This window comes from Neofelis nebulosa, chromosome 3, assembly GCF_028018385.1.
Source record: "Neofelis nebulosa isolate mNeoNeb1 chromosome 3, mNeoNeb1.pri, whole genome shotgun sequence".
NCBI classification, from domain to species: domain Eukaryota; kingdom Metazoa; phylum Chordata; class Mammalia; order Carnivora; family Felidae; genus Neofelis; species Neofelis nebulosa.
In genome coordinates, this window is record NC_080784.1 from 74,726,999 (window position 1) to 74,752,279 (window position 25,281).

General features: G+C 37.3%; 1 protein-coding gene and 1 long non-coding RNA gene across 3 annotated transcripts in view; one reads left to right on the forward strand and one right to left on the reverse strand.

Moving 5' to 3' along the window:
* The window catches only part of DCHS2 (dachsous cadherin-related 2), a 245,584-nt gene extending 229,453 nt beyond the window's left edge, over positions 1–16,131 (forward strand). Inside the window, exons 17-20 of the mRNA XM_058721111.1 lie at positions 5,866–5,996; positions 8,020–8,306; positions 9,209–9,341; positions 11,506–16,131. Of these exons, the coding sequence (XP_058577094.1) occupies positions 5,866–5,996; positions 8,020–8,306; positions 9,209–9,341; positions 11,506–14,123 (3,169 nt within the window). The 3' untranslated portion in view covers positions 14,124–16,131. The remainder of the gene's footprint in view (positions 1–5,865; positions 5,997–8,019; positions 8,307–9,208; positions 9,342–11,505) is intronic.
* Positions 11,188–25,281, reverse strand: part of LOC131506960 (uncharacterized) — a 389,539-nt gene continuing 375,445 nt past the window's right edge. For both annotated transcript variants that reach the window (XR_009259245.1, XR_009259244.1), the window contains exon 5: positions 11,188–13,046. This is a non-coding gene — a long non-coding RNA (uncharacterized LOC131506960). The remainder of the gene's footprint in view (positions 13,047–25,281) is intronic.

The window sequence follows — 25,281 nt, forward strand, 5'->3', positions numbered from 1 at the left end:
AATGAAAAAGAGGCTGAGGACACAGAGGAAAAGGAGAAAGGTAGTCAAAGGTACAAAGTTTCAGTTACAAGGGAAATAAGTACTCTTAATTGTGGATGTGATATGCAACATGGTTGACATGGTTTTTCTCCATTTTTTGTGTCTGTATGAAATGATGGATGGCAACTAAGTTATACAATAATAATTTCACAATATATGTAAATCACATTTTTATGTTATACAAGCTCACCATGACCTGAAAAATAAAACAAACAAAAAAAGAGGCTGGTAGGTTGCAGTCAAGTTTTGAGGGACTTTATACTACATATAATGGAAATTTTACTTGATTCTGTAGTCTATCTAAAAGCAATTGAGTGCATGTTCAGATCTTTATTTTTTTTAAGTTTATTTATTTATTTTGAGAAAGACAGGAACAGCATGCATGGGGGAGGGGCAGAGAGAGGAAGAGAGAATCCCAGGCAAGCTCCACATTGGCAGTATAGAACCGGATGCAGGGCTCAGACCCACAAAGCCAGGAAATCATGACCTGAGTTGAAACCAAGAGTCAGATGCTTAATTGACTGAGCCACCCAGGCGCCCCTCAGATCTTTATTTTTTATTTTTTTTTTTTCAACGTTTTTTATTTATTTTTGGGACAGAGAGAGACATAGCATGAACGGGGGAGGGGCAGAGAGAGAGGGAGACACAGAACCGGAAACAGGCTCCAGGCTCCGAGCCATCAGCCCAGAGCCTGACGCGGGGCTCGAACTCACGGACCGCGAGATCGTGACCTGGCTGAAGTCGGACGCTTAACCGACTGCGCCACCCAGGCGCCCCTCAGATCTTTATTTTTAAAACACATCTGGTAATGGATGCATCACAAGATAGAGAACCAGCATCAGACAGATTAGTTAGGCTAGACAATGGCTGTGAAGGATCTGTTGTTACCAGGATGAAGCAGCAGGGATAGAAGGAGGGCGCATACTTGCTAAGTGATTCAGATATGGAATCCATGGAAACAGGGTCAACAGTTGAATTTATTCAACAAGATATGAGATAGAAAGTGATTCTGAAATTTCTTCATAGGAAAGGCAGGAATTGGGACTGGGATATTTTTCAGGGCATTTTGAGTTTGAAGGACTAGTACAAGATCAAAAGTAAAGACACTCCTAAGGCAATTAAAATACTGATCTGGAGCTCCGGAAAGAGGTCTTCATCCAAGATTGAGATTTCAGATTCATCCAGGCAATGAGAATTTGGGGGATTATCACTACTTGAGGATGAGGCAGACAAATAGCCAACAGAATAGATTCAGGGAATAAAAGGAACAGAACCTGGAAAAGATCGTTCCTAGAAACCACAGGGAGAGGTTGGATTATGTAAAGAAGAAGGATTCAAAATGTGTTTGGATTAGAATCAGCTAAAAACTATTCCTTGCTTTAAGGAGTTTAAGGAGATATTATGTATATGTATTATATTTCTTATTTCCAAAATCTATTTTTTTAATATGTAAACAAAATCTTATTATTGTTTTGCTCTAACAGTGAATATACTCAATTGCATTTTCTCAAATGTTAAATGAGATACAAGACAACATCTTTTTGATTCCTGAAAACCTCAATATCATCTGTCTTTTGGAGGATCCAGTTTCCTGTGATGTCTGTGATACTTTTGTATGATCATATGGAATATCCACACAAGGTGGTAGCACACTGTCGTCCTGCCATATGTCAAAGCAAGCTCTACTTTGCAATTATAGTTATCTGGAAGAGGGCACTATGTAGATTTATGACAAACACAATATAAAGCTCCGTTTTGAATTGGAAATAAGTGTTTCCAGATAGTTCTGTTTTGATATCACCCATTTTATGGCTGCTAATGCCATGGTGAATCAAGCTGCTTATCAGGTGGTATGAAAGAAGATGATCTGAAGAGTAACTGCTTTTAAAATCTGCTTGTCGGCACACCTATTTTCATCCCTGACAGCCGCTCACGGCGAGCCCACCATCTTACCTCAATCCCAAAAGCTCTTTCTTGATCCTTCTGCTTTTCCATAGCATTTTGTTCTTGTTTCATACATGCATTATCTTCAGCTATCTCTTCAAGGACATTAATTAGAATTGTTTTCATATTTTCTTTTGTCCTTTCAAGATATCTGTTTCCTTTGGGTTTATTTCTTCTCCTTGTCTGTTTTGCACTCTCTTTTCATACTGAAGACTTGCTGTAAGTAACTAACCATGCATGGTTCTGAGTGAGGCAATGGCAAAGTCATTAGAATCTGTGAGTGGGCCGCCAGAGCTTACTGATCAGCACACTTCACTTTCAGATAAACTAGAGAGGAAGTTGACTACTTTGCAGAATGACATAATCTAGAGAGTTCCTTTTTCTTTGGGAGGGGCTTTCATTTCTACAAGGACAGTCCCTCAGTATTACTTACTGAGTATGAAAATCAGGCCTTCTTTTGCCTGAGAGTGAAGAACAGTGGGCAAGGGGATTTGATTCTTTAGGTTCTTTATGTTGAATTTAAAATAATCTGCAAGCTATTTTTAGCTCAGTGTCTCACTGTACCCTTTATCGTGTCTTATGCCTCTCATTGGTTACTTGGGGGCGAGTCTGTTCCCCACTCCTCCTTATCTTCTTCCAAATATATTTTAATCTGTGGTTTCCTTTTACCCACCTATTGTAACCACTCCCAAATCTGCTTGCATTTTCCAGAAACTTGTTGAAACTTCTCACCACCTGTACCCACCAATATCTTCTCCCATTTTCTTTTAATCTCATGGACATATACTTTAAGTCCTTCTGCTATCATTTTCATAGAATCTCAGGAGGAAGAAGAGATAACACCTGTGTAGATATAACTAGAAGTCATAGCTCTTTTCACAGGTGTTTCTGATGTTGGCTGATAAGATTTTGTTTTTCTTAGAGTTTCAGAAGAACATGGAATTCTTGGTAGACATTTAAGATACTGTTGAGAGGGAGTTTTGAAAAATCATCTACCACCTTCAGTATTCATTATGGGAATCAGAAAGGATACCGCCTGGTCAAGGTCCCGTCTAACATTTAACATGATAAAAGAAGCTTCCTGTGGTTGATAGATTAAGAGAAATATGCTCTGAATTAGAAGAGGCTGGTCCTAAATCTGTTCTGTTTCATTTATAATCTCTGCTGATGTGCTAATCAGGGCAGCAGTTCTGAAACCTGGAGCCAGTTGGACTTGCTACAACCGATAGTTTTACAAAGACTGCCAAGGAGCCATCATAGAAACCTTGAGGTCTCTCAGAAGTTATGTGTACAATCTCGGTGGATCTGCCTTCATAATTTTTCATCTGTCCTTCAAGCCACTGAGGAACTTTTTACTCATCCTTTTATTTTGAAACTGAATGGTGTACTTTCTACCATATCAAAGATTCTCATTTAAGTTGACACAGGCATTATATAGAACCCCTGAAACTGTAACATAAAAATAAGGGTGGTTACAGCTATCGTGGAATTGACAGAGTCATAACTTTGATGTCTTGGCTGAGCTTTTAGCGTGACATTGGGGAGGGGCAGACAGCAGAGGCAGAGAACATTATGATTTGTTTATTTTTAGTAAAATCGTTCCATATGTACCTGACTTACGTCCATGCTCACAAAACTAAACTTTCCACGTGGAATGATTCTGCAGCTCCAGAAGTGTGAAATTCAAGTCGTTGTTTTACTGATGTCCCAGCTCTGATAGTGTAGAAGGCAGGCCCCATGCTTCACAAACAGTAGTTCCAGTGGTTATTTGCCATTAAATGGGATTTAAACCAAGAAAGAGTTGATGTTTCGGTTACACCGTTTTTAAATGTTAGGTTGGAAAGGTAGAACATTTAACAGATAAGCTAAGGGAAAAGAAAGTAGAAATGTGTCAACCTCGAAGACTCAGTTTCTTAAAGGGTAGCATCAACCGCTGGCTAAGACTAATACCACTCGAAACTAAAGATTGTCTTCTGATCGACAGCTTAGCTCATTACTCGGCTACCCTCCTGGAATTCATAGTGTTTAGAGCGGAGTGAAAAGCTAACGATTATATATTAGGGCATGATATATACACAGAAAGTAAGACAGGCAAGTTGAAAATATGTAGTGGAGCTCACATGGTAGAGCACAGGCTTTCTAGTCAACCAGGATCTGGGCTTGAATCCTGGCTCTGTCATACGATACATTCACAATCTTAGACAATCTTGAGAAACCAGCACTCAACGTATAGTTTTAAAAATCGAATAAGATAGCTTACTTGTCTTCAAGAAACTTACGGGAGGGACAGATAATAAATCATTAAGAACAAAGGGTGACAGTCGCTGTGTCAGAGGAATGTACAGGGGGCTGTGGGATAGAGAAAGGAGCATCCAAATCAGACCAGAGGTCAGTGAAAGCTTCTCAGAGAGATGTGAACTTCAGAAGATCAAGAGGGTAGGATGAGGATAGGGATTCCAGGCAGAAGCCAAGTCATAGGAGGTCGTGTGTACGTGCTTGAGGCCTGGATTACCTCGTAGACATGGAGAGCCAAGGAAACGTTTTTTATAGAGAGGTCAGCTTTTCAATTCAGGTTTTTAAATGGAGCAGTTGAGTTGCAGTGGGGGAGATCAAGAGGAGCAGATGAGACTTTCAGTAGGGATTTTGGTGAACAAACAAGTCATCCAGTTGAGAAAGGATATAGTGAAGATAGAACGTTCCAGGTAAAGATTATGAGGGAATGAGGCTACAGAGATCAACTTGTTCTGGTTTGCCCAGGACTCTCCTGGTTTTTAAAAAAAAAACCCTGAAAGTCCCATGTCTCAGGAAACCCTTCAGTCCTGGGCAAAGCAGGATGTTTGATCAGCCTACCAGAGCTTCTGAAGGCAAGAGTGCAATGGTTGGGGACACTGATCCAAGTGCTATTCAGGAGGTAAAATCCATAAGATTCATAATTAGTTGGGTGTTGGAAAGGTGGTAATAGAAATGGAGACGTTGAAGACACTAATAAGGTTTCTAATTTAGTTTCTGGAGACAGTTGTACTGTCATCCAAGAGTGATGAAATCACTACATGTAAATTCTTGTCAATCATGAAATTTTTCACCTGACTCCATAATTCTGACCAATCATCCATTTTTGTAAATGTGTTAATCATGCAGTGTCCTCTCTCAGTTCTATAGTTTCTATTGATTTGGAATTTGGATCTAAAAACATATCAATACAAAACACTCACTTAGTGGCTCTGTCTTTTGTTGGTACAGTAAAGTGGAAATATGTAGTAATATCCAGGCCATTCATGATAAGGTGGAGGCAGTCTACTTATCCAAAGAACAGGTGTTGGTGTTCTTACTTTTTAGGTTGTTCTTGGTAGGAAAGGACTGAATTCTACGGTCTGTCTCCAGAAATGGTTCCTTTGTTTTAAATGCCACATGACCCCTGGTGGCTTGCTGGATTTTATTTCTAAATGCATCAAAAATAAATAAATTTCAGGGGTGCCTGGGTGGCTCAATCGGTTAAGCATCTGACTTCGGCTCAGGTCGTGATTTCACAGTTCATGGGTTTGAGCCCCACATTGGGCTCTGTGCTGACAGCTCGGAGCCTGGAACCTGCTTCAGATTCTGTGTCTCCCTCTCTCTCTCTGCCCCTACCCCACACACACTCTGTCTCTCTTTCTCTTTCAAAAATAAATAAACATTAAAAAAACCAAAATAAGTAAATAAATTTCAGGGTACCATTCTTATGAAATAAATTTCTTAAATGATACCATTTAGAAAAAGGCAGGCGGAGAATTATAAAAGTAGCTAGTCAGCTCATTTTTAAGTTGTCAGCTGGATATTTGATATTTGTTATTTTTCTCATTCTCTGGATAACGGATTACATTCCTTGATTCTTTTCCAAACCAGCTTGATTGTGCAAGCCACAGATAAGGGGATGCCCAGCCTTTCTGGTACAAGTGTGATCAAGATACAGGTGACCGATACAAATGACAATGCCCCGGCTTTTCTCCCCTCTGGAGCAGTGGAAATTGCAGAAAGTAAGTGTGGCAGTTTGGAATCATGGTTTTAACTTGTGTAATATCATCTACCATTTTCTCAGCCAGGCATTATATCAAAGATAAGTACTAATCCTCAACAGCCATGCAACACAGACTGCTTCTGTCTTCATTTTACAGAACAGAAAATGGATGGTCAAAAGTTCAAATATCAAATGTAGTTGATATGTCAAAGCTGGGATTTGCATTTAAGTCATCAGGAGGCCAATTAGCAAGGCTCAAAGTGTCATTCCACACAGCTTCTTTTTTGTGTGCCGATAGTTCTCAAAAATGAAATCTCCTCTATGGAGAAGCCTACTTAGCCGACTGTGATGATCCCCTGAGAAGCAGCGATGTCCTTAAATAATTTTGTCAGTCTTTGCAGTATATTTATGGCAAGTAGTAAGTGAAGGGGTACTCACCACACAAAGCCATTGTTTCCCTCTAGTGTAAACTAAACTTAAGCATTTACAGAAAGACTTTACCCACATTCATGATGGAGGGAGAAACTATTAAATTTTATATGATGTGCTAATTAATCTTAATTGTTTGGGTCTCTGGGTTATATGACTCTGTAGTCTGCAGTCCCAAATTTGTCCATGGTCAAGGGCTGTACTGGTAAATCCAACCCAACTCTTTTATCATTGAAATTACAAAAAGTGCTCACCCCTCTCTTGTCACTGTCCTTTTACTCTTAATACCCAACTCACTCCTAAGATGTTTCAAACCTTTTAGTATGCTCACTTTCCAGACAAATTACTGCGCACAGAGGGATCTGTTTGTAGATGTGTGGAGATACCTAAAAATACTCTAAAGTGTTCTACAAATAAAAAGTTTTCCAGTTCTGCCTCTCATCCATTTGATATATTTTCATTTGCTTTTACCGAAGGTCCTATTCTTAAGCACATGCATTAGCATCAAAATGCAGCAATGTACCCATTGTAAATACATCACAAGAACAGATGGCATAAATCAAAATGTACTGAATAGGGTAAGGGATGGTTGATGCACAACCAGAATGTTCAAGCCTAAAGTATGAAAATTACAATGAGTCTCATAGACAGGAGAACTGTTCTGAGTATGTTGCCCTCTTCTTTCTACCTGCACCATACTTGTAAGCTTAAAAATGAGGTCCCTTGGCACATGGGTGGCTCAGTCAGTTGAGCGTCTGACTTTGGTCAGGTCATGATCTCGCAGTTAGTGAGTTTACTGCTGTCAGCACAGAGCCCACTTCAGATCCTCTGAACCCCTCTCTCTCTGTGCCTCCTCCACTTGTGCTTTCCCAAAAATAAGTAAATATTTTTAAAAAATGAGGTCCCTTTTGTGACAGTTTAGACTAAAGAACATATAGTGTGTTAGGCACTTAGCATGCCAGCTCTTTTGTGATTTTTGTTTTGGTGAAGATATTAGAGATTTGCTTTTATCACTAGCACAATGTATACTTTGTCTTTCAACAGTCTGGATAATTTGGGGAGTCAGATTTTAAGAGAAGGAAGCAGTGTATGTGCCACCCCAAAGGAAATAATTTTACAAAATAAATACAAGGAACTATATTTCTAACTTTCGTATACAAATATGTTCACTTAAATCTTGCTTACTTTTCAAAACTGTATGCTTTGTATTAATGTTTTGAGTAATAACCTTCTTCCCACCCATATCCCCTATGTTTATATGATTTTAATACAGAAACTATGTATACAAATAAGTGGCTGAGAATGTTTCTTGGTCCTGGAATTGTGTTGCACGCATACGACAAAAAATGCAATATAAGAATCGAATATGCTCTACCTCCTCAATTCCCTACTCAGTGGTAAATTTTCACTTTATTGGGCTCATAAATTCTTCAGAGTTTTTGTTCGGCTCATAATGAGCTTCGTATGAGAAATCATGCCAAGAAACAGCAACTCATGTTGGACTTAAAGTTAAAATGTTTGGAAAAAAAAAAATGTTTGGATTGAACTATTAAAGAAAAGTATTTCAAAGGATGCATTTTAATGGAGGCTGACATTGGTCATGACTATTCCAGATTCTTTGCCTGGTGTGATTGTGACTCAGATATCCGTTCATGATGTGGATTTGAATCCAGCTTTCATCTTCAATTTCGCCAAAGAGAGTAATCCTGGAACCAAGTTTGCCATTGATCGGAACACTGGAGCGGTGATGCTAGTGAAAACATTGGATTTTGAAGAAGCTACTGAATATGAGCTGCTCATCCAAATTTCTGATACTGTGCATCACACAGAGGGAACACTCATGGTCCGTGTGTTGGATGTCAACGATAATCCACCAGTATTTTCTCAAGATTCTTACCAGGTAAAGAGCTCAAAGATATGCTGAAACCACAGCCAGACTGGAAAGAATGGGGACTAATGTAAGCCTACCATTGTTGATAAACGGATATAGGCAGACGGTATTCATGGTGTTTAGAGCCTTACTTGATGCTGAGGGTTTTATATTCAATATCATGGAGGCTATGGTAACTACATATGGAATTAAGTAGCTCATTCAATTCAGTTTCTTATGTATGTATATTGCCACTGTTTTCATTTGTAGAGATTGGAGTCCAGTTGGCCATAACAATCAGAACTGACCTAATATTTGTAAAGCTACCAGACAATAAGGCGGTTTAGATTCTCAGCAGTTAACTTGGGAAAACCCTTTCTTTCCTAGAGATAGTTTTGGAATATAGTGATGAACATTTTGCAGAGATAAGTCATGAACAAAACTGTAAAGTGGAAATTTGATTTGCTGCAGAGCTCAGTGTATGTTTATAGAACTAAGGACAATAATAGCATTCAGCTAAATACTTGGAAATGGGCGTCAGGACTTCTGAATGTAGCAAATGCATGGTTGAAGCATAAACACAGAAAGGAAACTAACCTAAGTAATGATTTTCTGTGAAGGCTTGCTAAATTATACAATGTACATAATGTAATACTATAATAGTGAATTTGCTAACTATCCTCTACCATGCAGAAATAATTTAGATGGAATTTTTGTCATAATAAAACTCAAAAGTAAATGAAAACTTTTTTTCATTTTGTTTTTCTGAATTCTAGGTCTACAAAATAATGTTCTTAATATGTCAACTCTATAAATTAATGTGTGTATTTTCCATAAGCAAAATGAATACAGTGATTTTTACTTTCTGGCCTTGTTCCTGAAAATATCTCTGCCTGGAAGCACAGGGCTCATTTCTGTCTTTTTTCCTTCAGGCCACTGTTCCCGAATCGGTGCCTGTAGGGTACTCGGTGCTGACTGTGGGAGCCACAGACATAGAAAGCAATGAGAACATTTCTTACAGGATCCTTTCTTCGTCAAAGGAATTTTCAATTGATCCAATGAATGGTGAGTTATTCATAGTGGCTTTAGTGTTCGTAGGTTCGAGTTACAGGGTGGAAGGCTGCAGTAATCTTTTCCAAATGCTCCTAAAACGCTTCCACCTCACACCCCCCCCCCCCCCCGGTATTATAGATGCCACCCTTCTTATTTCTCTGCACATCAAATGCTGTGGTAGCAAACCCTGGTGTTATTTCTCTTCTCCAACATCTCAATGGCTGGAAGGCAAAAGGAATTGATTACATGCTGGCAAATGTGCAGGATTTCAGAGACCCCAATGTAGTAAACACCCAGTTGATCAGTCCAACTAAGGACAGTTTGGGTAATTATCCCAGGCCTCAACAAGCAACAGAATGCAGTCGAAGGGATTCATTTAGTACTGAGGACTTCGTGTTACAAGAGTGTGGAAGCTTTTTTTCCAAGCCAAGTACAAAAAGTTCAGTAATAGCATAATACATTCAATAAGGACAAAAAATTGAAAAAGGGAAATGATTTGCGCATCTCTACTGAGAAAAATTATTGTGGTATTTTTTCTGGTTTATTTGATGCCTTCCAAGGCTCTTTGTCTTTTTATCAGAGAGCAAGTCACTTGTGGTCATGAAATGCATTGAGGCAAGTGATTTCAGATTAGAACGGTTAAGAATTGTATAGAGGAAACATAGCAATGAGTAGAAATTAAAAACTAAATTTGATATGATATTATCATTAGGAAAACAAGGTCCCTAGCAGAGCACACTCCAGAAAAGAACAGGTCCTGGGACATGTCACACTATGTGTTCCCCATCTCTACCCACCATTGCATTATTTCATAAGTGAGTGCTGATTTAAAAACTAACCTCAGGGGGTACCTGGGTGACTCAGTCGGTTAAGTGTCCAACTTCAGCTCAGGTCACGATCTCGCAGTTTCTGAGTTCAAGCCCTGCGTCGGGCTCTGTGCTAACAGCTCAGAGCCTGGAGCCTGCTTCCGATTCTGTGTCTCCCTGTCTCTCTGCCCCTCACCCCACTCATGCTCTGTGTCTCTCTGTCTCTCAAAAATGAATAAGCACTAAAAACATTTTTTTAATAATAAAAAATTAACCTGAGGATGACAGATAGTAACTAGACTTATTGTGGGGATCACTTTGCAATATATACAGGTATAGAATCCTTAGTTTTACATCTGAAAATAACATGATGGCATATGTTAACTATATCTCAATAAACAATTAACCTCAGGATTGCCCTAAAGAAGAATTTAATCACCAAAGACCAGTATGCAGCCCATGGAGGGTTGCAACAAGTAGGTCATGTTGCCATGCAGGCTGTGGGTGAATGCTGCTGTATGGATGTAAACATGTCAGATATTTGGCTCTAAGATCTTTTCTTCTCTCTCTTTTTTGGGGGATGCACAGTGCTCAGGTGACATCAGCTGCTGTCCTGGCCACAGCCCATCACAGTGTATAAGGTGGTCCCTCTGAGCACTCCATGCTGGCAACATTCTTCCTTGACATGTGTTATCAATACTTTGCAATTACAACATTGATTAGGAGGTTTTTAAAACATTAAATGTTATCAGATCAAGTTAGTTCATGGTGGGACCCTAATTACATATTTCTATATTAAAAACAACAAAATTTGTTAAATATATTTCATCAATAAGAGGAAAAACCACTTACCAAATTAACAAAAAGGGTTTAGGAAAGACACCTTTATAATTAAGCAATAGTTGAAAATCTGCATTATCATATATATTACCTTCATTTGACTAGACTGAACGTCGCCCAGTATTTCCAGAATAAATAGCTTGATTCTAGAATATCTATGCATGTGTCTATGGGTAGTAGAATGGAGTATATGCTTTTCAAATAAGAATACATTTTCTTAAGAAATAGTAATGGAACAGTTTATTTTACAAAAATAAAATTAAGAGACATTTGTAGCAAAGTCATCTTCAAACAGCACATATATTTAATAGAGTGACTTCCAGGAGTATTACTTCTGGATCTCAAGTGTTACAAAAGTCTAAATACAATAATTTAAAATTTCTCTTTGGAGTTACTCTTGGTTGTAACTTAAATAACAAAACTTAGCAAGTAAAAACAACACATTAGTAAATATTTGATAAATATTTGCTGACAAGTGGATCATGAAAATTTAATTTCACAGCATTGAAATGCTATGTCTTATTTTTCAGGCACAATATTTACTATCAATCCTGTATTACCTCTGGATAAAATATCAACAATTCAGTTTCTCGTTGAAGCCAGTGATGGTGGCATTCCTGACCTGAGCGCTCTTACCTTAGTAGAAATAGAAATACAAGATACGAACAATTATGCCCCTGAGTTTGCAGTAGAATATTATAATCTTAGCTTGAGTGAAGATGCTCAAATTGGAGGCACGCTTCTCACATTTTCAACCATGGACCGTGACTGGACCCGTGAAAACACATACGTTGATTATTCGATCATCAGTGGTAATTCACAGAATAATTTCCATGTAGAAACTAGTTTCATTCATTCAGAAGATCCTTATAAGCAAGCTGGTTACCTGGTGTTGCTTCGTAGCCTGGACAGAGAAGTAGCTGCCAGTCATAACCTTGTCATTGTGGCATCTGACCATGGCTGTCCTCCATTGAGCTCTACGGCCATTGTATCAATAGAAGTACTTGATGTCAATGATAATCCACCTAAATTCAGCAGTCTGAAATATCATGCCCATGTCAAGGAAAGTACCCCTCTAGGGAGTCACATCACTGTGGTCTCTGCAAACGACTGTGATGTGGGTCCACATGCAGAAATCATCTACCACATCATCTCTGGAAATGAGAGGGGGCATTTTCACTTGGAAGAAAAAACTGGAGTTCTTTATTTGATTAAACCTCTGGATTATGAAGAAACGACAAAATTCACCTTAACTATTCAAGCTTCAGATGAAGAAAGGAAGCATTTTTCTTTTGCGGTTCTGTTTATCAATGTCCTGGATGATAATGACCATGCACCTCAGTTTATGTTCTCAAACTTAAATTGTGTTGTTCCTGAAAATGTCCCTGTTTTCTCCACTGTATGTTCCGTAAACGCTTTGGATTTTGATGCAGGTCCTTATGGAGAATTGACCTATTCTATTTTATCGCCCTGTTCTACCACTCATGGGATGCCTCGTGATCATCATCCCTTCCTCATTGACCCTTTAACAGGGGATATTCACACTAAGCAAGTCCTTGACTATGAAAATGACAATAAATACTGCCTCACAGTTCAGGCAAAAGACAAAGGGGACTCAGCAGCCTCTTTAATGGTTTGGGTGGATATTGAAGGGATAGATGAGTTTGAACCCATTTTTACTCAAGATCAGTATTTTTTCAACCTTCCAGAAAAGAATAAAATAAGACAGTTGATTGGCAAAGTGGAAGCATCAGATGCAGATGCTGGTATTGATGGAGTTATTCTTTACTCTTTGGAAACTCCATCTCCTTTCTTTTTAGTAAATAAAACTAATGGAGATATTTATTTGACTAGAGCACTTCCCCTGATAAGAAGTCAAGTCCGTGAACAAGACACCATTGAAATGAAAATAATCGCTCATAGCCCCAAACCGGACTCCAAGTTTACATTTTGTGCTGTTTTTGTAAATGTGTCTTCTTTCTCAGAAGGACAACACTCAGCAATATCAGGTAGCAGCTTTTCCATCAGCGTCACAGTCTCCTTTTTGGTGTTTCTGATACTCATCTTCATACTAATTGTATTGATTTTAAGACATAAACAAAAAGACACAACACACAATTATGAAGAAAAGAAAACATCATCATCCTCAGATATCAATTTGAGACGGACCACAGATGGCAGCATGCTCAAGCCCTTCCAGAAAGCTAATGAGTGCCATAATGAGGCGGTGCCTGTGGACGCCATGCCTGAGTGGTTGAGTTTAATAAGTATCATGGAGAAAGACATTGTGAATCTGTACAGGCACTCAAACTCCAGCGGCCACTGTTCTGTGGAAGGAGAAAGTGCAGAAGATAAGGAAATCCAGAGGATAAATGAGCATCCTTACAGAAAGGACTCTGGCTCAGCTCTGAGTGATCGGGAATCCAGGGTCCCAGACTCTGGAATCCCGAGGGACTCAGATCAGCTCTCCTGCTTGTCTGGAGAAACTGATGTGGTGGTCACTGCTGAAACAGCAGAAACCAGCCATACATTTGAGGAAGATAAAGAAGGCTGTGGTACAACCTATGCTCAAAATAATGTGTTACCCCAGACACTAAAGAAGAGAGAGATAAAAGAGAACATCCTGGCTGATGTCAGGAGAGAGTTCGTCTTTATTTCAGATGATCAGGAAGCAAGGTGTGCAGCGCTTTCCACCCAGAGAACCTCTGATCATGATGTGAGAGGCAGCTACCACTGGGATAATCTCCTCAGTTGGGAACCCAAGTTCCAACCTCTTGCCTCAGTATTTAACGATATTGCAAAACTAAAGGATGAACACTTACATACACCGGGCATTCCAAAAGATAAATCTTTAGTTATTCCACCACCTTTGATAACAGCAGTAGCTCAGCCTGGGATTAAAGCAGTTCCACCAAGAATGCCAGCCAGAACCCCAGGTCAAGTGCTCCAGAAATACCCACACTCCCCCCTTCCCTACCATCTCAGTTCTCTGCCGGAAGCCTCGACCCCTAGCTTTTCACCATCTCTTTTCCTGCTGACCACACAGACCCCTGCCAGGACCCCACTGTTTTCAGATGGGGAATCATTAGGAACACATCTAAGTGGTACGTGCCGTGAACTTAAAGCAGAAGATGAAGTTCAAATATAACATGATTGTGATGCCCAACACCCGCTCACCAATGGTCATGAATGGTTGAACAAGACATTCTTAGGCTAGCTTCTTAAGATTGGCTACAACGTAGTGAGGGATTTCAGAACCTCCTCATTTAAATTTCTTGAATTTCATTCAGCCTTAATGAGAAGTTACCCCCTCTTTTAACCTTTATGTTTTGCTCTCAGGACTCAAGTTTGTATATATAACTCGTGTATATTCGGTCATTAGTTTTCTCTATGATCAGATCTCCAAAGGACACAATGAATTTGACTGACTGCCAAAATGCTTGTATGAAAATATATGGAAATAAGTATAGTGCAGTCTGGTCACATTACTGCTGGTTATACTGCTATATCTAAAATAAATTAGTAAAGACTGAATAAGGAATGAGTATAGAACATAAAAATAATGGAAAGGAGAAACTGGGGAGGATAAACTTCGATTTTAAAATGAAGTGATTTTCTTAGATCCGATATGTTTAGAGATGTATTTCTCTACTTTCCCCATATGCTACACTTACAGAGTTTTGCCATAATTTGAATTTTAATGTGGTGTCTTTTGGAAATCTAATGAGAAGTTAAGAATGAAATTTGTCATAACTGTACCAAATAAGAAAACTATTCCTGATTAAATGAACCAGAATGCATGTTCTTGATAGAGGGCCAGGATTGATAAAAGCAATAAGTATATGGTTGACTGCCACCTAAGATATATTTCCTTAGCCTTCTTTATAAATACAATGAGTTTTTTTTCAATGCTCTGTCTTATAACATGGTACAGGTATACACATTAAATTCTGAAGATTAATATTTGTAGAAATTCCTTCATTTTATTTTCTTTGAGATACAATAACTTTTGGTGCGAAATAATTTATCCATTCAGAGTCACTTTTAGAAGTTTGCATAGATAAAATTATGTTATTAGCTAATAACAAATTTCATAGAGTAATTTAGCAATATATTTTTAAATGAAGATTTTTTATATAAATATTTCTACTATAAAAGTTAAGAATGGATGTCAGAAGTCTCTCTTCCATTTGTTCATAGTCATGTTTAGCTTTAACTGTCATTGGAGCAGTTTGGAAACATGGTGAAAATAATTCTGTTTTGTACAGCTACTGTTTCAGATATATAGTGGTGTTATGTGGTGCTTACATGTAATGTTATATCCTTCTCTCTGGTGAGCCCGAGAATCCTTCAAAGATTCTTATCCCTTCCAGGAAAGCAGAGTGCATGCTGCTGCTGATGGTCCAGAAGTCATCCATGGTAGGCAACACAACCAGGCGTTGGGATAAGAGTTTAGGATCCCAATGTCAAGCCTAGAAGGCATCTGATATGGTTTTCTGCTTGTTTGTTTTTTAATTTTTTAATGTTTATTTATTTTCAAGAGAGAAAGAGAGCGAGTAGGGAGGGGCAGAGATAGAGGGAGACAGAATCCGAAGCAGGCTCCAGGCTCTGAGCTGTCAGCACAGAGCCTGATGTGGGGCTTGAACTCATGAACTACGAGATCATGACCTGAGCCTAAGCTGGATGCTTAACCAGCTGAGCCAACCAGGCGCCCCTGCTGTGGTTTTCTTAATAGTTAATATGAGCTTCTGCTGTAGAAATATTTCCTTTATTTTTTTCAATGGGCCTCATCTGTAAAATTCCGTGAGATACTTCTCTTAGCTGGAAAACATTGCAGGACGCCATGTTTGATACCTGGTTTTGTAGGTAAATAATTCTAAGACTTCCTATGCTGATTTTATTAGTTACATATCTTCTGACTCTTAGATCAGGAACAAGTGTATAAAATCATATCATAAATTATATAAAACATGAAGGTTTTTGGATGAGCCTAGAATCCTAGGGAAAGTCATTTAGTCATGGAACAATTAAAGGATGGATGCATGTTTCTTTTTTTCATGGCATACACGGAAGAAGATTTCATGGTTTTCCTAAAAAACGTTAATAATTTCAGTGTTCCAATATTTATTCTCTCCTTGGCTTCCTTCAAAAGATTACTTTGAGCCTACAAAAGAAAACCTACACTGATTTTTTTTCCTAATTATATATGGAAGTGTTGTTTTGTAACAGATTTATTTCTAGGAACCAAAAACATTTTGTTGTTTTTAATTAAACAGGTTCTTTATTTACTTCTGTTTAAAAAGAGTCATCCATCGAATTCTTCCCTGAGTTACTGGCCTATGATTTATTGTCCATTCCGGACATGATTCTGCATTTTTCTAGACATTTAATAAAAACAGAAGACATGAAGTATTTAGAGCTATTCCTTACCAATATCTAGTGGATTTTTAATTGACGACTTCATTATACTGTATCCAATGCCACACGGCCACCAAACCACTGCTGCTAGTAGAGTTAAACTGAAAATGTGAACACACTGGCTGAGTGTTTGCAATAAATCATACGTCGGCCCTTTCAACTAGAGTGCTTTTTTCCTAAGTAAACAATATAATTTGTATAGTTTTCCTTCAAGTTTAATATTAACTTGCCTCATATGTTCTGTGTTACTTTGCTGATCTACACACCGGCTTTAGCACTCTGGAGGGGGTACAGAACTTGTTAGTGGAAAATCATATTAAGCCCCAAATTCATAAGCTATAAAATAAAAGACAGTTGTCTCTTGTGGAATTTTGGCTGCCTGAAATTCTGGACTTTCTTGTTGGCAGCCTTAAAAATACTGGTGTAAATCAGTACCAAATGGATATCAAAATTCCATGTCCTAGTAGTAATCATTGAATTGGCCTCCAAAACAGATTCCTGGGCAAAGAAAGGGGGAAAAAAAATGCCTGTATCTTTAGGGATTTGGTCATTTGACTGTTCTCGAAGAATATTAAAACGTCCTATAAACTACTGGCTCCATTCGTGCACGCATACCTGGTCTGTGTGTCGCTGTCCAGCTGAGACAGGGGTGTGCTTCTCACCCTCAGTTTCAGAACCCTACTTGCTGTGTTTTCCAGAATGATAGGGATGAAAATGAATTATTAATTTTAAAGATTTTTCAATGTTTATTTTTGAGAGAGAGAGAACACGGGCAAGCAGGAGAGGGGCAGAGGAGAGAGGGAGACACAGAGTCCAAAGCAGGCTCCAGGTTCCGAGCTGTTAGCAGAGAGCCTGACGTGGGGCTTGAACCCACGAACTGTGGGATCATGACCTGAGCCGAAGTTGGATGCTCAACCAATTAAGCTACCCAGGCGCCCTAAAAATTAATTATTAATTTTAAAACTATTTCCATCCAAATATATGTTTTGTTATTTTTGTTTTGTTTTGCCATTTTACACATACCTTAACATTAAGTAAAAAATAAAAAACACAATCAAAAGGATCTAAGATGATGATATACTTCAAAGCAGTCAGGTATATGGAGCGAATATGGTTAGTGGATTTTCACATGATATTATGGATAAACTCATTGGGTTTATCTTCACAGCATGTTTTGGTTGAGCTCCAGAGTACATAGCGCCATCTGTTTGGTCACAGCTGAAGAGAGGATGGAAGATCTTTCTGTCCAAGAGGAATACCAACATCAGTGAAGCTATAGCTTTGCTTGTGACCAAAACTAGGCATCCAACATAAGTCACTGGAGGTAGGTTACACCCAGTATAGGGATGGAAGGAGAGTAGGAAGGAAGGCCAAAAGAGGAAATAGAAGACTAAATCTGGGGTGTGTCCAGGTGGCTCAGTGAGCTGACTGTCTGATTCTTGACTTTGGCTCAGGTCATGATCTCATGGTTCGTGGGACAGAGCCCTGTTGTCAGGCTCTGTGCTGAGTGTGTGGAGCCTGCTTGGGATCCTCAGTCTTCCTCTCTCTCTGCCCCTCCCCTGAGCATGGGTGCATGAGTGCGTGCGCACTCTCTCTAAATAAATAAATAAATTTTAGGGGCGCCTGGGTGGCTCGGTCGGTTAAGCGTCCGACTTTGGCTCAGGTCATGATCTCACGGTCTGTGAGTTCGAGCCCCGTGTCGGGCTCTGTGCTGACCGCTCAGAGCCTGGAGCCTGTTTCCGATTCTGTGTCTCCCTCTCTCTCTGCCCCTCCCCTGTTCATGCTCTGTCTCTCTCTGTCTCAAAAATAAATAAACATTAAAAAAAATTTAAAAATAAATAAATTTTAAAAGTAAATATAAAAAGGAATAGTTTTAGGGCACAGGTAGAGAAATGAAAGAAGGCAAAAGGGAAGGACTTGTAAAAACTATTTTTAAGTAAAGATTTTGCTGAGTCACTTGTCCATTGTAGGTTCATCTTGTTGAGGAATCTCTTCTTTCTTTCTTTCTTCCTTTCTTTCTTCCTTCCTTTTAAGGAATCTCTTTTGTCCTTCTTTCTTTCTGTTTCTTTCAAGTATCTCCCTTCATTGTCTGAAAATTTAGGTTTATCAGGCTGTGAACCTAAAGCTAGGTAACAATGACCTAGAATACATTGTACCATGAAAGGCAAATTTGTTGTGGTGGTTTTTTTTGTTTGTTTGGAGGTATATTTCTTGTGTGTGAATTATAGAATAGAGTGACACAATTTTAAGTGGGTGACTTTACACATTTATCAAGTAGTGGTTTAAAAAACAGTTGGGGCAGAATATAGGATTTTAGTACCTGGTCCTTTTTTCAGGCAGCTCATCTTTTTTTAAAAATGAGTGCTTGCCTGATAGTTGTGATTTATATTAAAATATCACATTTTATAGAAATTTTTAAACCACAGTATAACATACAGGCATGGTTGATAGTTCTCAAACACTGTGGATTTTATTTGAATTCCGGCAGTATAAATTATTTTGATTTCACATAGATCAAATGTGGAATTTGATTATGGCAGTCTTAAAATGATCCAGCCCAAAGTGGCTGGAGTATCGAACTATACCTTTCTCTTATAAACTCAGCACTTGGCTATTTGATGACAATTTAGCACTTCCTACTGTTTTGGTCTACATAATTTTCCTCATTTCACCCAATATATTTGCTAAACCAAAACTGTGAAGTGAGTAATAGAAAGGGAGAAAGCATACCAAATAAGTAACAGATGCAAAAGTGCATCTCTTGAATGAGAAAACATTATTTTGGTTAGAAAGCTAAATACATGGATTTCGTTGTTAGATAGTAAGCCCTCAGGGCAAAGGCCTGGTCTCCACTTGTATTATGAAATACAGATGTTTCTTAGAATGAATGAATACATATGTGAATGAGCACAGGGGGTGCTATAATGTGAGGGTGTGATACATGGGCCTCCTTGAACCCATTAGGTGTGAATTCTAACACAGTTCTGTGATTTAGCCAATCACAAGGCAGAAAGAAAGTTCAAGATCTTGTCAAAATATTATAGAATATTTAGATAAAATCAAATAAGAATTTTTTTCTGTAATCTGGTTTATTTTCTCTTTCATTCTCCCTGCCTCATAATATTCATATATTTCTTGTGAGTTTTAGACATAATAGAAACAAGTTATTGATGATGTTCAAAAACATATTGTTTGAGGCAACAATTTTATGTGATCAAGCACATTGGTTTAATTTAATTTCAGATCCTGCAATAAACATGGCTGCCCTATGGCTAACAGAATAAAGTTCTATCAATATGAAAAGAGAATACAGTTCTGTAGATATGCCTAGAATGTTTAAAATCAAAATTTATTAACATTTAAAGTAAAAACAATATGAAGAATTTATGAAGGCTGTTCTATATGTGCATATACCTAGTATGTGCAAAAAGTGATATTTTAAGTATAGATTATTAATAAGTGTATAGTAGGGAGGAGGTAAATATGGAGTTTTTTATCCTCATACCATAAACAAAAATTAATCATAGTTATATTAATGAGTAAAAGTTAAAATTAAATCTTAAGAACTGGAAGAAAAGCAAAGAATAAAGGTGACAAAAACCTTTTTTAAATATAAAGGCAAAGGTAAGGGTATTAAATTTGAACTTATGACACTAGAAAGCACTGTAGTAAGTTATAAGAAATGATAATTGAGAAATACTTCATAAATTTAATCAACAAATATTTACTACTTAGTGCCTCTTGTGGGCAAGGCATGGATCTGGGCTCTGGGAACTTAGGAGTCAACAGACTAGAAAAAGCCAGTACGTTTACGGTGCTTATGTTTTCCTGAGGGAGAGAACAACAAAAATATGCTTTCAAGTAATGTTAAGTGTTATGATATAAAGAAAACTAAAGACGGATATAAGGAAAAGCAAAGATTGACAAGGTGGTAGGGGAATACAGCAATACCGTTTTAATTGAATGTTCCGGGGAGGTGTCTCAGATATGATGCTATTTGAGTTGAGTGAAGTGAATGAGCCATGTAAAGGGGAAAGCAGTGAAGGTACATGCATCAGCAAATACAGAAGCCCTAGTCAGAGCCACGTGGAGTGTTTGGGAAAGTATAAAGCCAGCGTGGCCTAGAACTAGTAGGAGGAAAAACAGTAGGAAGTGAGATCCTGGAGGAAACTAGAGTTTACACCCTTTAGGACCTTGTAGACTGTGATGAAAAGCTTCAGAGTTCGTTCCAAGGGTTATGAGAAGTCACTGGTGACATTATCTGATTTATATTTTAAAAAGAGTAACTGGCTACTTTGTGGAGGATAAACAAAGGGGTGGGGAGGAAGTTAGTGCAATAACAGTATCCCAGTTACCTGGTTATTTCAGTAATCTCAGCTGGTGATGATTATAGCTCAGTGAGGTTGTTACATGAAGGTGAACAGAGTCAAGATATATATTGAAAGTAGTGTTGCTAGTTCTTGATAATGAATTGAACACAAGGTTTGGAGAAAGTTAGACATGAGTGTAGAGTTTAAGAAAATTTAGGGCTATAGAGAAAATTTTTGGAATCATTGGATTATAGATAGTAAAGTCATGGGATTGGGAGAGATAACTGAGGAGTAAGTGGAAATACAGAAAAGATCCCAGGACTGATTCCTGAAGCACTGACCAAGAAGTCAAAAAAAGATAGAAGATGCAGCAAATAATAAAGAAAGATAGAAAATAAGGATATGCAGTATCCCAAAAGCAAAGTAGAGAAAGTGGTTTAGATTGTAGTTGGAGCAACATGGCAACATCAGTGTAGATTTTTAAATCTTCCCAAATCACTGTACCGAACAGAGAATATAGAACAGTAAAAGTAAAAACTCATGTACAGCATCTTCAACAAAAAGTGAAATCTTTCTGGGGCGCCTGGGTGGCTCAGTCAGTTAAGCATTCAACTTCAGCTCATGGTCATAATCTCACAGCTTGAGTTCGAACCCCACGTTGGGCTCCGTGCTGACAGCTCAGAGCCTGGAGCCTGCATGGGCTTCTGTGTCCTCCTCCCTCTCTGCCCCTCCCCTGTTTGTGCTCTGTCTCTCGCTCTCAAAAATCAGTAAACATTAAAAAAATTTTTTACAGTGAAATCTTTCTTACAAATTCTAGAATATGGGCAGGTAAGTAAAAGCACCAACTATTGGCAGTAACAGAGGGGAGAATGGAGGAATCTCTCATTTTCTTTGAGCCTGAGAACAAAGAATCAGCAAAAATACTTACCTACTCAAGGGAAGTTCTATTCCTGGAGAAGAAATGTAGCAGGCAGGTCTGAGATTAATTATGAAAGAAGGGCTGCAGAGCACCCATTTTACTGCAGATAAGTGTAGAAAGACTAAAGTGTATATTATGTTGGTGTGTTTAAGTTCCCAGAGCTTCTGGAAATATACAACCAAAACTGCCTTCTAGAGGAATAGAATCTCACACTAAATAAAGTCTACCAAAAGTAGAACTTAAATTTATATGATTAGTAATGGGAGAGAAGTCCTAGATACAAAGCAGGAAAGGGGACTAGAGAAAGTAGAAGGTACAGTGAGGTCCTACTTATAAATGCTTGGCAGAAATAAGAGAAGAGGGGGCCCTAGAGCCATGAATCTAGGAAAACAATTCTGTTCTGCCACCACTCATATGTGGTAACTTCCTAAAATAGAAAGCCCCATCTCAGTAAAGCATGAGCAACAGAAAATAATTGCAACATATTATGAGCAAAAAGTCAAATTCTCTGAATGATGTGCTGATATACAATGAAGACACATTAGAAAATACAGCACAAAAGGCCAAAGAAAATTATGACTTAATATTTCAAAACTGGCTAAAGGAAATTAAGAAAACAATAAAACTATGAAGTTTGTATAATTAATCAGAAAAGTTCAGAGACATAAAGGCTAGCTAAGAAGAGGACATTAAAAGAAAAACAGCTCAATGAACAATTATAAATAAAAGAAAAAAGTCAGAAGACTAAACTGGAAAGAACAAGAAGTTAATAGACATTAATGAAACAATAGTGAAATAAAAAATGGAAAGAAAAAATGAAAAAAAAATCAAATGGATTTGAAAAAATGATAAAAAAAGTTTTAGACATGATGGATTTAGCAGAACAGAAAAAATGATTGAACACACATCTAAACATAATTCCTAAAGGAGAAAACTAAAGAAACAGAACAAATATGAAAAATGTAATTCAATAAAGCTTTCCAGACAAAAAACAAATGTGAATCTATATATATTAAAAAAGAATACCATATAAAAATCAATGGAGAGCAGTTAACACCAAGATATATTTAAAAAGTCTATTGAGCTTTAAAGAAAAAGAGTATATCCTTTGGACTTCCAGATAAAAATTCAAGTTACTTACCGGGAAAGAATGTTAAGATTGGCTTACTTTTCAACAGCAGTATTTTAAGCCAGAAAACTGTAGGGTACTATTTTTAAGATACTTGAAGATAATGTAAGCCAAATATTTGTATCTACCTAAACTTATCTTTAAGTATATATGTCATAAATGAGGCTATGGATTTGAAAGACCTCAAGTTGATTCCTAAAGAATCAACTAGGGGATGAATTCAGACAACTGAGAAATACTGGGGAAGGTTTCCATAAGGACATTAAGTATATTGAACTGTAGAGTTGATGGTGGATGTAGTGTTAGAAGAGCATTTAGTTAATATATGCCCTCACAATATAAATAAATTACAACTACAAAAAAACAGAGATAGAAAAAAAAGAGTATCTGGAAATAGAATACTTCCTAATTGCCTTATAGACACAAAATAGGAGTAAACAGCATCAAAATTAGGAAGAAGATGCAATTAAAAAGAAGAAATGAAAAGAACAGAAATTAATGAGTTAGAGAAACAAAAAGAAATCCACAGAGCTTATTAATAAACAAATTGGTTCTTTAAAAATTAAATCAGTTATATAAATCTGAGAAAATACAAAACAATAAAATAGTATATAAAATAATATGCAAAATAAGAAATAGTAAAGGGGGCATAATGATAGATGTCTAAATCAAAAGACACTTCTCTGCACAGCTCAATACAAATTCAATTGAAACTCTAAAAGAAAAAGATAATTTTCTAGGAAAATATAGCTTACCAAAATTAACCCTAGTAAACAGTTTCTAAACAGAATATATTCAAAGGATGAAATAAAGATGTAAACATCTTTCCACACATAGTTCTATAATGAAATTTTACCAAACCTTTAAAGATTAGAGTATACAAATGCTATTTAAACTATTCCAAAGCATGGAAAAGCAAGAAAAATAATGAATATAAACTTGATAGCAAAACATGAGAAATACTGCACAAAGCAGAAAACTACAGCCTATTCCCACTAATAAACAAGTATGTAAATTATAAAACATTGGCCAAAAGTTAACGCATTAAAAAATAATACATCATTGGGGTGCCTGGGTGTCTCAGGTGAGTGTCTGACTTCAGCTCAGGTCATGATCTTACGGTTCCTGTGTTCAAGCCCCATGTCAGGCTTGCTGCTGTCAACATGGGGCCCACTCTGGATCGTCTGTTCCCCTTTGTCTCTGCTCCTCCCACTCTCTTTCTCTCAAAAATAAACATGTTTTAAAAAAAATAATACATCATAATGTGGAAAATTTATTTCTGAAAGACAAAGATAATTAAATTTTAAGAAATTTTTATGTTTCTAATTGCTTTCTTGTTTAACTGTACAGACTAATTTCTACAATATTAGATTATGGTGGTGATATGAGGCCTCTTGGCTTTTTCCTGGCTTCTACAGCAAAGAATAAATACCATTCATCAAATTAATAGAGCTATAAAGAAAAAATAATATGAAAATTTTCTTTAATGGCAAAACACACAACAAAATATAACACCCATTTATGTAAACAGCACTCAGTAGACATTAATGGATACATCCTTATAATGGATACTTCCTTGAAATTATAAAATGGTATGTAACCCAAAAGCCAGTATCTTCCCCAATGGAGATACTTTAGACCTTTTGCTGCAAAATCCAGGAACAAGACAATATGCCTGATATCTCACCAAAATTTAATATTGCAGAAATTAGTCTGGACTACTAAACAAAACAGAAACATAAGAATTTGAAAGAACAAAGTTAGAAGTATTTTATTTGTATATGCTATATTGTTATTTCTGAAAAGCTCAAAATAATTGATGTAAAACTAATGAAGTAATTCAGTAAATTTGGAAGCTATAACTGTAATATGCAAAAAGCAAATCAATATTCTTCACATATATGAACACTAATCAATTAGGAGATGAATGGAAAAGAAAATTTCATTTACACCAGAAAAAAAATCTAAAACCTTTACAATACCTAATACCCATACGAGGCAAGTTATAATATCTTCTGAAGGACACAGAGGAGACTTAACTAGATGTTTTTAGATAGACTCAATGCTAGAAAGATGTCAATTATTCCTAAGTAAATTTATAAATTTAACCTGATCCTAATACAAATACCAAATTTTTCTGGAATTAAGTAACTTGATTGTACAGTATCTTGAAGAATAAACAAGAACGCAAAGAAGAATAGAAAACACTGAAAAAAATATGAGCTGTGTATGTGTGTCTGTGTGCACACGTGTGCGTGCAAGAATGCACACATCAACCCTAGCAGATATAAAATTATATCACAAAGTTGTCTATAATTAAAATGGGGATAGCATTGGTGCAGAACTAGATAGACTACTAGAACAGAATAGAAAATCCAAAATGAATCCAAGTGCATGCAGTCTTCCTGTAATGATGGCTTAGCTTGTTATATAGCAACTGTCCTGCTGAGAATAAATCAAAAGCTGAGTAATAATAATAAGGAAAAGAAAAACAAACAGTTTTGTGTTTCATGTGTGTAAGAAGCATCAA